Source organism: Sus scrofa, chromosome 15 (genome assembly GCF_054392235.1).
Source record: "Sus scrofa isolate SSC_HxYL_T2T_F1_AM1 chromosome 15, Sscrofa_HxYL_maternal_Yorkshire_Landrace_v2.0, whole genome shotgun sequence".
NCBI lineage: Eukaryota > Metazoa > Chordata > Mammalia > Artiodactyla > Suidae > Sus > Sus scrofa.
In genome coordinates, this window is record NC_139397.1 from 79,493,657 (window position 1) to 79,507,630 (window position 13,974).

Consider the following 13,974-nt stretch of genomic DNA (forward strand, 5'->3'; position numbering starts at 1 on the left):
CTGAGTAATTTTATCAGCCTGCTTCCTGCCAATAGAATTTGGGGGCATCCATTAACCTCCTATTTGTCTTTTTCTTTCTGACCTTACTTCACTTAGTATGATAATCACTAGTTGCATCCATGTTGCTGTAAATGGCATTATTTCATTCTTTTTTATGGCTGAGTAGTAATCCATTGTACATATGTACCACATCTTAATCTGTTCATCTGTCAATGGATATTTAGGTTGTTTCCCTGTCTTGGCTATTGTGAATAGGGCTGTTATGAACATAGGGGTGTAGGAATATTTTTGAGTTATAGTCTCTTGTCCAGATATATGCTCAGGAGTTAGATTGCTGGGTTGTATGATAGTTCTATGTTTAGTTTTCTGAGAAACCTTCACACTATTTTCCATAGTGGTTATACCAATTTACACTGGGAATTTTTAAAAATCATTCTTCTATGTCCACCTTTTTTTCTACTCTTGGTTTTTAGATCAGTATATTGCTAGATTAAGAAACATTGGAGAGGAGTTCCCATTGTGGCACAGTGGAAACAAATCTGACTAGTATCAATGAGGATGTGGGTTTGATCCCTGGCCTTGCTCAGTGGGTAAAAGGATCCAGCACTACCACGAATTGTGGTATAGGCTGCAGACATGGCTTGGATCCTGCATTGCTATAGCTATGGCATAGGCCGGCAGCTGCAGCTCTGATTCAGCCCCTAGCCTGGAAACTTCCATATGCTGCAGAGGCACCCCTAAAAAGAAAAGGCAAAAAGAAACATTGGAGAAAAGGCATTGCCTTGTGGCATAGTGGGTTAAGGATTGCTGTTGTCATTGCAGAACCTCAGGTAGCTGCCATGACATGGGTTCAATCCCTGGCCCAGGAAAATTCACATGCTGCAGGTGTGGCCAAAAAAAGAAAAGGAAAAGAAAACATTGGAGAAGAGATTTTGTAATCTCATGATTAATATCTCTCATAAGACCCCACAAATTCCCATATTGACAGAATGGCTTTGATCTGATTTGAGAAAATACACTGGATTGCTTCCTAAGCACAGAGCTTCTGGAATCTTCTGAGAAGCAGTGCTGTTCCAGCCCTAAAGCCTGCATTCTGATTCTGATAGCCTACCTTTTTTGTTTTAGACTCTTTCCCCTCTTCCCTGGTTATGTGCAGATGCATATTTGCCAGGTCACCTGTAGACAAGGGTAAGCACCCAAGTGCCAACATTTTACTGAAACCTTGGGTCTACTGGTGTTTACCGGTGCGATGTCACTTGAGGCTAAGAGATCACAAAATGATTGCTTCCTTAGAAACATCTCTGTGGTAAGGCTGTAGGTCCGATGGCCAGTGTAGTCATTCTGGCTTTTCTGATAACATTCCCCATTCCTTAAGTCATGCAATATGGGTGGTTTCAATGCTAGATTCAGAGTTGGTTAAAAATGGAAGGGAGTTGTAACATTGGGACTCCTCTCCAATGTTTCTTAATCTAGCAATATACTGATCCAAAGAACCAAGAGTAGAAAAAAAGGTGGACATAGAAGAATGATTTTTAAAAATTCCCAGTGTAAAGTGGTACACTTATTACGCAAAATAGTATGGAAGTTCCTCAGAAAACTAAATATAGAACTATCATATGATCTGGCAATCCCACTCCTGGGCATATATCTGGACAAGACTATAATTCAAAAACAGTCATGTATGTCCATGTTCATAACAGCCCTATTCACAATAGCCAAAGAAGGGATGTGTCTCCATTTCATGTGAGCCTTGCTTAAAATCTCCATTTTGGGAGCGAGGCTTAAACTACCCTTGCCTTGGATCCCACAGAACACCAAGCATCATGCAACGAAACCTCCTAAAATGCTGTGGTGCAAAGCAATTTTTTTATTGTTGTTATTCAAGCCATCCAAAGAGCCACATCTAGCGAAATGGTGGTTCTGGGACCAATATTCCATATCAGGCATTTTGAGGTTCACCTAGCACAGTAATTTTGTTTCTTACAATAGCTCGTAGGTATAGTTTATGGAAAGGCAGCATCTCTTGATTTTATCATGACAATTTCAAAAATGTAGAGCTGCTTCTGAAATATTGCAATTATCACCTAACAGCTTATGAATCAAAACTTTCCATGAGTCTTGAGATAAAACTATGAAAACTGTGAATATTGTATTCAGCTAGAGTTTTAAAGCACAAAAGAAAAAACGTGATCTAATAACTTAAATGTACAGCTGCAAGGAGCTGGGTACCTACCAGGATAAGCTTTGATGTTAGATAGAAATTAAAATGTTACTCCACCAAAACGACGGTATTATTTCTTAAAATTACTGAGCAGAATTAGGATAGAGATGACCTCTTGTTTAGAAATCCTAAGGTGAGGTTTTACACACAGCACAGTTTTTCTACCTTTGTTCCTGCTCTCTTAGGAGAAGAGACAATCACACAAGCAAAAGAGTAGATATGGAGGGAAAAAATGCCAGTGAATAAAGCAACCAGTCTCAGTCTCAGGTAGGGGAGGGGGGGGAACATTGCCTACAGGGAATTTTCCACTAAGCTTCTATTAAACAATGAAGAACTAAAATTTGTTCCCAACAAATAAAATAGTCAAAATGACGAGGATCTATGGTTAGTATATATATAAAAAATAGTCACAACTGTAGAAAATATGTAAATATGTCTGAGACTGATATAGAAACCTTTTTTTTATGGCCACACCTGCAGCAAATAGAAACTCCTGGGCTAGGGGTTGAATCAGAGCTGCAACTGCAGGCCACAGCAATACCAGATCTGAGCCACATCTGCGACCTACACCATAGCTTGCACCACTGAGTGAGGCCAGGGGTTGAACCCACATCTTCAGGGATACTAGTCGGGTTCTTAACCTGCTGAGCCACAACAAGAACTCCCTATAAATCTCTTTCCAACTTTAAACACAGAAATTTTGGCCAAACTATAACATAACTACACACACACACACACACACACACACGCATGCACGCATGCACACACACACACACACCCCTACCTAGAACTGAAAATAAAGATGGAACTCAAGGTCAGAGCAGTGAGGGGGAGACAAAGCCAAGTGACCCTTGAGGAGAAATGGACCTGAAACAGGCCGGAGGAGCTGGTGGCCAGGTCTTTAATATCAGCTGTGGGATCCATGCCCATGAGAGCAAGAACCAAGCTATCTATGAAGAGCAAGAAGTCATATAGAACTTGTCTACACACATAGTGGGAACCAGATACATCACAATCATTCCCCGGGAGAGTGACAAGGGGGCTATCATTCTGCTTGGGACTAGAGGAGAAAAACAGTCAAGTGCAGAATCCAGATGCTATGCATAAATGCTAAGTGGGCACCTGCTCCAAGCTCAGAGCATAGCTCCCAAGTCTCAAAGTTAATATACGAATGGGTCCTGGGCCAGTAAAATGCATAGAGTCCTTGTCAGAGACTAACATAAAAGCTCTCCATTAAGATGTTCTCACTACTAGGTTACAGTTCATAAAGGAAAGAAAAATTCACAACTAAAAGGTTTAATAACTTTGATAACTTGATCATTTTAAATTTCCATGAAACTACAGACAATAAGGCAAATTTAAAGGCAGGTGACCAATGAAAGCAAACATATGCAACTCATATAATTGATGAAAATAAACAGTATTCACAATTTGTAAAGAACACCTACAGATTAAAGAAAAAAATAGACAAATGGATAAGAAGCATGAATAAGCAATTCAGAAAGGAATAAAACTGCCCAATAAACATGAGATTTTCAATCTCACAAGTCACCAGGAGAATCCAGTTTAACACACTTTTATCAGATAGGCAGAAGTAAAAAAGAATTGTTTAAATATCTTATAAAGTAAAAAAAAAAAAATCTTATACAGTTGAAAACACACAAATCCTACAACATAGCGATTTCCATGCCAGATATACCCTATAGAAAGCTGTGCATATCTGCTCCAGTCAATCTGCATAAGGTGACTGCTACAGCAGTTTCAAGAACAAAACCTAAGAAACTTAAATGTCAACCCACTAAAAGAAGGTATAAATGTTAGTCTAGCTCCACAATGGAATACTACATAGCCTTTATAAGGAGTAAACTAGATCTCTGTGTATTAACATGGCTATATCTCAAAACGTAAGGTCAAACAAAGAAGTATTTGCTATACAGGTGGTGTTGGGAAAGTTGGGCACCACAAGTAAATCAATGAAGTTAAAACACATCTTCACATCATACACAAAAATAAACTCAAAACGTCTTAAAGACTTAAACATAAGATGTGACAAAAAACTCCTAGCAGAGAACATGGGCAAAATATTCTTTTACATAAATCATACTGATGTTTTCTTAGGTCAGTTTCCCAAGCAATATAAATTAAAGCAAAAATAAACAAATGGGACCTAAACAGACTAACAAGCTTTTGTACATCAAAGGAAACCATAAACAAAATGAAAAGACTACCTATGGACTGGAAGAAAATATTTGCAAATGATGCAACTAACAGGGGACTAATTTCCAAAACATACAAAGAGCTCGTAAAACTGAATAACAACAACAACAACAAAACAAACAGCCCAATCGAAAAATGGTCAGAGGACTTAAATAGACATTTCTCCACATACAGACAGCCAATAGACCATGAAAAGATGCTCAATATTGTTAATTTTTAGAGAAACGTAAAGCAAAACTACAATGAAGTACCATATCACACTAGTCAGAATGGCCATCAAGAACTATAGACACAACCTAGAATAGATTTACAAGGAGATCCTGCTGAATAGCATTGAGAACTATGTCTAGATACTCATGTTGCAACAGAAGAAAGGGTGGGGGAAAAAATGTAATTGCAATGTATACTTCTAAGGATAACCTGACCCCCTTGCTGTACAGTGGGAAAATAAAAAAAAATTAAAAAAAAAGAACTATACACAATGCAATACTAATGAGCCATAAAAAAGAACAAAATAATGCCATTTGAAGCAACATGGATGGAACTAGAGGCTCTCCTACTAAGTGAAATAAGTCAGAAAGAGAAAGACAAATACCACATGATATCACTTACACCAGGAATTTAATATATTGCACAAATGAACCTATCCAGAGAAAAGGAACAAACTCATGGACATGGAGAAGAGACTTGTGGTTGCCAAGGAGGAGGTGAGGGGGAGGGATGATTTGGAGTTTGGGATTAGCGGATGCAAAATATTCTATATAGAATGGGTAAACAACAAGGTCCTACTGTATAGCACAGGAAACAATATTTGTTATCCTGTGATAAACCAAATGAAAGAGAATATATATATATTCTGAATCACTCTGCTGTACAGCAGAAATTAACACATTTTAAATAAACTATACTTCAATACAATAAATTTTTAAAAAGTAGTATATTCTACATGACAGTGTGGTAATATTCTTTTAAAAAGTAAGAAATAAAATACATGTTAAAATATGCTAAAAGCAATAGATAGCCTAAAGATAGCTATAGGTATAAAATTCATGATTGAGATTGCCTTTGGGGTGGTAAGAAGGGAAATGGTACTGAGGAAGTCTTCAAAAGAAGATTTCGGAGTTCCCGTCGTGGCGCAGTGGTTAACGAATCCGACTAGGAACCATGAGGTTGCGGGTTCGGTCCCTGCCCTTGCTCAGTGGGTTGACGATCCGGCGTTGCCGTGAGCTGTGGTGTAGGTTGCAGACGCGGCTCGGATCCCACGTTGCTGTGGCTCTGGCGTAGGCCGGTAGCTACAGCTCCGATTCAACCCCTAGCCTGGGAACCTCCATATGCCGCGGGAGCGGCCCAAGAAATAGCAACAACAACAACAACAAAAGACAAAAGACAAAAGACAAAAAAAAAAAAAAAAAAAGAAGATTTCAACTTTACAAAATAAAACAAATCTGAAACTGAATGAAAAATGTTAAGTTTCAATGCTAGGTGATGAGTACTAATATATTTACCACATTAATCTCTGTACTTAAATCTTTTCTAGCTTTAAGAAATAATTTTTAAAATAAAATAAATAAAATACATGCCTTGGTCCTATATAATTGCAAGAAATTGACCATAAATTTGGCTTAGAGCTTAAGTATACCTTCCATTATTGCATGTTTTGTTGTTGTGGTTGTTGTTTTGGTGTCAGGCCAAATGTCAATAATTATCTGCAAGCTCCTGAAGGTCTTTCTCCCATCTTCCAAAATGCCTTTCTCTCATTACCAGAAGTCTTATAGACTGCAGAGAAAACAGCTAGCAATGTCTTTCTACCGTTTCCTGTATTATCATGTCAATTCCTCAAGTCAAATAGTCTTTTCAGCAAGTGGTGCTGGGAAAACTAGACAGCCACATGTTAATCAATGAAACTAGAACACACCCTTACACCATGCACAAAAATAAACTCAAAATGGCTTGAAGACTTAAATGCAAAACAAGACACCATCAAACTCCTAGAAGAAAACATTGGCAAAACGTTCTCTAATATCAACTTTACAAATGTTTTCTCAGGTCAGTCTCCCAAAGCAACAGAAATAAAAGCAAAAATGAACCAATGGGACCTAATCAAACTGACAAGCTTTTGCATAGCAAAAGAAACCATTAAAAAAAAAAAAAGACAACTTACAGAATGGAAGAAAATAGTTTCAAATCACGCAACTGACAAAGGCTTAATCTTTAAAATATACAAGCACCTTATACAACTCAACAGCAAAAAAAGCCAACAACCCAATGGAAAAATGGGCAAAAGACCTGAACAGACATTTCTCCAAGGAATATATACAGATGGTCAACAAGCACATGAAAAAATGCTCAACATCACTGATTATTAGAGAAATGCAAATCAAAAATACCATGAGGTATCACCTCACACCAGTCAGAATGGCCATCATTAATAAGTCCACAAATAACAAATGCTGGAGAGGCTGTGGAGAAAAGGGAACTCTCGTACATTGTTGGTGGGAATGTAAACCGGTACAACCACTATGGAGAACAGTATAGAGGTACCTCAAAAAACTAAATATAGAACTACCATATGACCCAGCAATCCCACTCTTGGGCACATATCCAACAAAACTTTCTTTGAAAAAGACACATGTACCCGCATATTCACTGAAGCACTATTCACAATAGCCAAGCCATGGAAACAACTAAAATGTCCACTGACAGATGAATAGATTAAGATGTGGTATATATACACAATGGAATACTATTCAGCCATAAAGAAGAACAAAACAATGACATTTGCAGCAACATGGTCAGAAGTAGAGACTCTCATGCTAAGTTAAGTCAGTTAGAAAGAGAAGGACAAATACCATATGATATCATTTATACCTGGAATCTAATATATGGCACAAATGAACCTTTCCACAGAAAAGAAACTCATGGACCTGGAGATCAGACTTGTGGTTGCCCAGGAGGAAGAGGAGGGAGTGGGATGGATTGGAAATCTGGGATTAATAGATGCAAACTATTGCCTTAGGAATAGTTAAGGAATGGATAAGCAATGAGATCCTGCTGCATAGCATAAGCAGCTATATCTACTCACTTATGATGGAGCATGATGGAGGATAATGTGAGAAAAAGAATGTATATATGTATGTCTGACTAGGTCTCTTTGCTGTACTATAGAAAACTGACAGAACACTGTAAACCAGCTATAATGGAAAAAATAAAAATCATTTGAAAAACAATTAAATGCACTTACTTCAATTCTCAATACTTGGGTTATTAATTTGTGTATTCTAGCACTGTCTCTGTAAATTCCCAGAAAGCGGAACTGTATCTAAATCTCTTTAAATGGAACTTAAAATGACACTACATGAAAACAATATTTAGGAATACATTACTTTTCAAGGTCATACTAATTTGTAGAGAGAAAGTGCTATGAAAGAGATCAATGTAGATGACAATTCTCTACGGATATGTTTTTCCAATATTGTGCTTTCATAGCAGTAAATAATTGGTAAGTTTTCCCAAAAAGATGTGCAGAGTTCACATGCATTATTTGAAACATGATTGATATTTATGAGTTTCTCTCTTGATGGGGACTTGATGAAACCACCCAACTTACTTACTTAAACTGTAAATTACTCTTCTCTGCAGCATACTTTGTCAAAAGTCATATAATTTCTATATATGTTGTTTTTCACACATGCTGACTGTACACCTATTTGCTGATGTAAGAGCACTAAATAAATAAGAACAAAGGCAACTGAAGTATAATAAAATGCAGAAAAACTGAATGTTAGCTAAAAAAAAAACATAGCGCTTTTTTCCCCTCCATGTTTAATTTTGAAGGAAAAACTTCTAGACAAGAGCTTCAATACTTGGGTTATTAATTTGTGTATTCTAGCACTGTCTCTGTAAATTCCCAGAAAGCGGAACTGTATCTAAATCTCTTTAAATGGAACTTAAAGAGAGTTGGTCATACGGCTTGAAGTATCAATTGTGTTCACAAAAACAAAAATCTATTTATCAAGGACTATGAATTAATCAGTCATTCTTAGCACTATAAGCAGCTCCAAAAGAAAACATTTTACATCATGCATATCAAGTGAATACAGGTGTATAGGTTAATGGAAGTTCATTTCATTATGTTATAAAATTGATCATAAATTGCCTTTGCAAATTATTTCCACAGAAGTCATAAAATTTTAAAAATTTTTATTATAGCTGGTTTACAATGTTTGCCAATTTCTGCTGTACAGCAAAGTGATCCTATTGTACATATACATACATTCTTTTTCTCATATTATCCTCCATCATGTTCCATCACAAGTGATTAGATATAGTTCCTGTGCTATACTGCAGGATCTCACTGCTTGTCCACTCCAAATGCAATAGTTTCCATCTACTAACCCCAAACTCCCAGTTATTTTTGCTGTAAATTCTATCATTTTTGTGATGTGGACAAACAAAATATCTAAATAAATACCCCATATGTAATTTTAAAATGCCTTGTGAAATATGTTTTATCTTCCACAGGTAGTCAGTAATCTTTTTAAAGCTGTTAATAAATGTCTTGATTAATATTTTGAAGACTGGGAAATAAATGTTCATTCAAAAGTAGAATGATGAATTTATGTCAGTACGAAAAACCAAAAAATCTAACAAATAACAAAACAAGAAGTAGATTCTTTTTTTTTTTTTTTTTTTTTTTTTTTTTAATGGCATATGGAAGTTCCTGGGCCAGGGACTGAATGTGAGTCACAGCGTGATCTACACTGCAACTGCGGCAATGTGGATCCTTGAACCCATGCCTCTCCAGTGACCTGAATTGCTGCAGTTGGATTCTTAACTCATTGAATCACAGCAGGAACTCCAGCAAATTATTTAAAAAGCTTTTTGGTATTCCATGAATTGCACTGATCCCCGTACAATGTATTTTCCCAATAAGGACATCTTGTGGCAGTCATTTGCTATACTGCCATCAACCAAAATGCTATCCCGGAACCTCTGGTTTTGCCATGTCCCTTCTTAGTACAGGATGTAACAATACTCACAATACTCATTTTTCTTTACACACAGCATCTCTTCTAATAACAAGTACTCTGCTTGCAAAGGTCAATAAATTGGGTTCTCCTCCATGTCTATAAATCTTGGAAGCTCAAATAAATGGAAGCTAGACTCCACTAGAACCTTAGGAATCTTTCTGAGAACTGCCTGTGAGAATTCCATGCCAAATACCAAGATCTATCAAAGCTCAATTAGGCAACTAAAGCTTCATTCACATATTCATAGCAAAGAGTTTTTTTTTTTTTTTTTTTTTTTACCTTTTTTTTCTTCTCTTCTCTTTGTAACAATTCCTTCTTCTTCCATAGTTTCTCTTTCTCCTCCTCCTTTTCTCTTCTTCTGGCAGAAATTTCCATTTCCAACCTTGCTACCTCTTCCTGGTGCGCTCGCCATTGAAGAACCTGCAATAAATAGAAATTCATTTCGATAGCTATACACACTCAAGTGATTTCACAGATTACAATAAGAGTAGGTTCTGTATCAAGCAGATGTCAAAATTTTTCAAGTACACATTAAAATAAAGCAATTTCAAAATCATTTCATTCAGAGATTCTTCACTTGGATTCATGAAGTGAAATCCTTAAGAGTCTGTGAATTGATATCAAAAGGATCTCTGAATTATAGTGTGTAAAAGTTTTGGTGTGTTTGCACGGTGTGTTTTTCTGGAACAACAGCTCCAGTTTCTGGTTAGCAGTTTTCAAAATTTTTCAAATGGTCCTAAGATCCTAAAATATCTAAGAACCATTGATATATTTCATCCTGATTTTATAAGTGAAGAAAATGAGCTAAATGAAGATAAAAAAAAATTAAGAACTGTGAAAGAACTTTCTAGATACCGATAGGTATTATTGGTAGAAGTATAATTGATAAAGTGCTTTTAGAGGACAACTGGGCAATATGTAAATATGTGTCACAATATAAAATATGCATAGTCTTTGACCCATAACACCACTTTTGGGAAGTTATTAAATATTCAAAAGAAACCATCAACTGGACAAGTGCACAAAAATATGCTTACAGAAATGTACACTGCAGGGCTACTTAAACAGAAAAATTGCAAAGAGTCTAAATGTCTGGCAGTAAGAGATGACTTAACTACATTGCCTTCATACAATGACTGCCATTGGAAAAGGATCTATATTTCTATACCCATTGACATAGAAAATGTCCACAACATTATTATTAGATACAAAAAAGCAGCTGCAAAACCAAATTTATAGCATGATCTCATTAATATCAAATATCATCTATGTATCTAAACCTAGAAAGAGATTTGAAATGAGGTTTACTAAAATATAAATATTGGTTATCTTTGAATAGTATCATTTCATGGAATTAAAAAAAATGTATTATTTAAGCCTGTCTGTGCCAAGTGACATTTTTACAACAAGCATGTATTATCTTTGTAAGGAGTAAACCAATGAAACTAACAAGATAAAGTAAACACATGTTTCAGGTATACATGTAGCTAACAAAGCAGAGAGGAAAGGGATGGAGAGGTATGCAGAAAATTTTTTTTTGCAAAGGGAAAAACTAGCATTCTCCATTTAATACCTCATTGTTTTGTATATTTGGTACAAGCAGGGCTCATTATAGTAATACATAAAATGAAAATTGAGTAAAGAAAATATCCTAAAAATAAGATGAACTAAAATGACTAAATAGTTAAGCCCCTTTTGTGTTTTTTTGGGTCATTGTTCACGATCTTCAATTGCTACTAAAAACTTCATTTTACCAGCTGATGAGAAATGTTATAACAGGTGGATTGAGCTGGCAACAGGTGAAAATGCTGGATAATCCTAACATCACTGAGAAATAAGCAGCAAAACAACATTCCCACGAACCATTCTTGCCAAAAAATAAAAATGAAAATGATCAAATCTCTAGAACTACCTATCAGTTTTCAGAGAATTCAGTCAATGGAGAAACAGATTAATCAGAAAAACTGAAATTTGAAAAACTTTCAAGGATTTAAAAAATTATAAGGGAAAGATAAGGAAGGAGAAATATGAGCTAAAAGGCATTTAAGAAACATAGCAACCAAATGCAATATGTGGATAATATTTGATTTCTAATTTGAATAAACTAAATGTGAAAAAATTATGAAACAATTAGATATTTCAATATTGATTAGTTAGCTGATGCTACTATGGAAATATTGTTAAAGTTTTTAGGTGTGATCATAGTATGGTTATGTGTGTTTTTTTAATTTTTAATTTTAGACATATATACTGAAACGTGGATGAAATGATATGGTATTTGGGGATTTGCTAACCACTCTCCAAGGGACATGGGAGAGTAGGTCAGGTATAGATAAAAAAAAAAATTGACTAATGACTTGATAATTGTTGAGTGATGATAGAATTTTGTATATATAAATTTTTCCACATTAAAATAAAAAAACTCATAAAAATAATGTATGTCCAAAGAGATTTGTAAAATAAAGTACTGTAATCTCAAGGTTCTCAGGTGAGACTTGAGATGTGGTGAACCAATGCAAAGAAAACAGTATACATTCAGCCTTTCTGAGTACTGAGACTATTCCATAAATGTCAATGGAAGTTTGTGTTTTGGAACTACTCTTCTCACCTTTTGATTTGAGAGTAATTTATTGGAATTATCATTGAATGAACATTGCACATGTGATATCATATGATTTAAAGAAGCCAACTATAAGCAAATACTTATAACTGGACAAGACTTCTGTTTCCAAAGCTAAGTTTAGCAAGAAAATAACCAGACCAATAACACAATTTACCCTCTTCTCACTTACAAGTATAAACGATATTTCTCCTATTCTCCAGAATAAGATTATGGCAGTTTTTCAAATGGGACACATTATAAATTAGGAAACAAATATGAAATGCCAGAACAAAAAACTCGAGCAAGTCAGCATCAGCCTTTAGAAACTAAGTTGCTTCCACTTCATACGGAATCATGAAAATGTTCAGGGACCATTGTAAGTTTGCCTGAAATTGATAACTCACAGCATCATCTATAATTGAACCCATACCCAAAAGAAGGTGAAAAGTGAAGAGGAGAAGGTTATCAAAGCTAGCATTATATCCTCTTAAGTAGCTGGATTTGTAAGATCCTGACAAGGAGAAACAGGCTCTGCAGCAATCAGTACCCAGGCAGTAAGGTAAATGGGGATTTTTGGAATACACAGTTAACCCAGTAGAGAATCTGCTGGGAAAAGGGGTGCCATTGAAAAAATTCTGTATCCAGCAGATCCCTACAGAGGCAGCCAAAGGATGTAAATGACTCCCATGTGGAGAGAATGACAATCGATTATGATATTTTCAAGATGCCCAAGAACAAGAAACCTGGCAGGTGGGCAGAGGAATCAATATTAGCACTATAGGCTCAAGCACAGAAACTTCTGAGTGAACAGTGAGCAATAGGAAGAATAGCCCAGAAGAACATTTTAGTGCTTTTCTTTTAAAAGGTTTGGTAATTATATAGCTTTAAACAGAGCATGCGAACATAACTGTGTAACAGTAATAACCATGAAAGCACATTACCACAGTGGCAGTCAAGAATGCATTGTAAGGAAAGCATTATTTAGATTATTAACTACAGGACATTTTTCCAGTTCTTTAGTTAATACTATGTTTAATAGTCCTGCCAAAGGTACAGTCTTTGAATGAAAACTTAACCCAACAAAGAACAAGTGAAATTTAAAATCTGTTGCAAATAATAAACTAAGGATTTTAAATGAAAATGGTTAGTAGTGTTACATGTATCCCTTGCTCTCAATTTAAAAATAAAATGGCTCAAGTGAAATTAATTAACACACATACCACCAGAGTGAATAAAGTATTAGAAAAAAAAATGAAGCCCCTGAATATTTCAAAGGCAACAATGGAAGTTAACATCAAGTAACAATATTAACACAGTTTTACATCAAAGTGGAGAGTTTTGAAAATAATTTTTTTTTAGCTTTTTTTAGGGCCACACTGGTGGCATACGGCAGTTCCCAGGCTAGGGGGTTGAATCAGAGCTACAGCTGCCAGCCTACACCAACAGCCACAGAAATGCCAGATCCAAGCTGTATCTGCTACCTACACCACAGCTCACGGCAACGCCAGATCCTTAACCCACTGAGCAAAGCCAGGGATTGAACCCGCATCTTCACAGACACTGGTCAGGTTCATTATCACTGAGCAATGGGAACTCCGAGCTTTGAAAATAATTTTAAGTGGCAATGAGGTATAAAGGAAATGAGTACTGAACTGTTGGTGAGAACACCAGCCTTTTTGTCTCATCTCTGCCGATAAACACCAACATTGCTACTTTCAGCTAACGGCTAGCCCAGTTTTCTCCCATTTTAAAGGCGGGGACTAGATCAGGTGACTTCTCTAGTTTCTTTAATTTATAATATTCTGATTCTCCTTTATATTTTCCTTATATAGAGAGACCACAATATGGCATGTTCTGCAAATATCTTCTGCAAGCAAAATGAACAGCAATGAGGAGCATCAGTA

The 13,974-nt window shown here is 35.9% G+C and overlaps 1 protein-coding gene across 5 annotated transcripts in view; it reads right to left on the minus strand.

Moving 5' to 3' along the window:
* The window catches only part of CCDC148 (coiled-coil domain containing 148), a 370,013-nt gene that overhangs the window by 182,498 nt on the left and 173,541 nt on the right, over positions 1-13,974 (minus strand). For all 5 annotated transcript variants that reach the window (XR_014830487.1, XR_014830488.1, XR_014830489.1 and 2 more), the window contains one exon: positions 9,748-9,888. Coding sequence is in view for 2 of the 5 variants with exons in the window: in XM_021076459.2 (XP_020932118.1) it covers positions 9,748-9,888 (141 nt within the window). In the remaining 3 variants the exon portion in view is untranslated. The remainder of the gene's footprint in view (positions 1-9,747; positions 9,889-13,974) is intronic.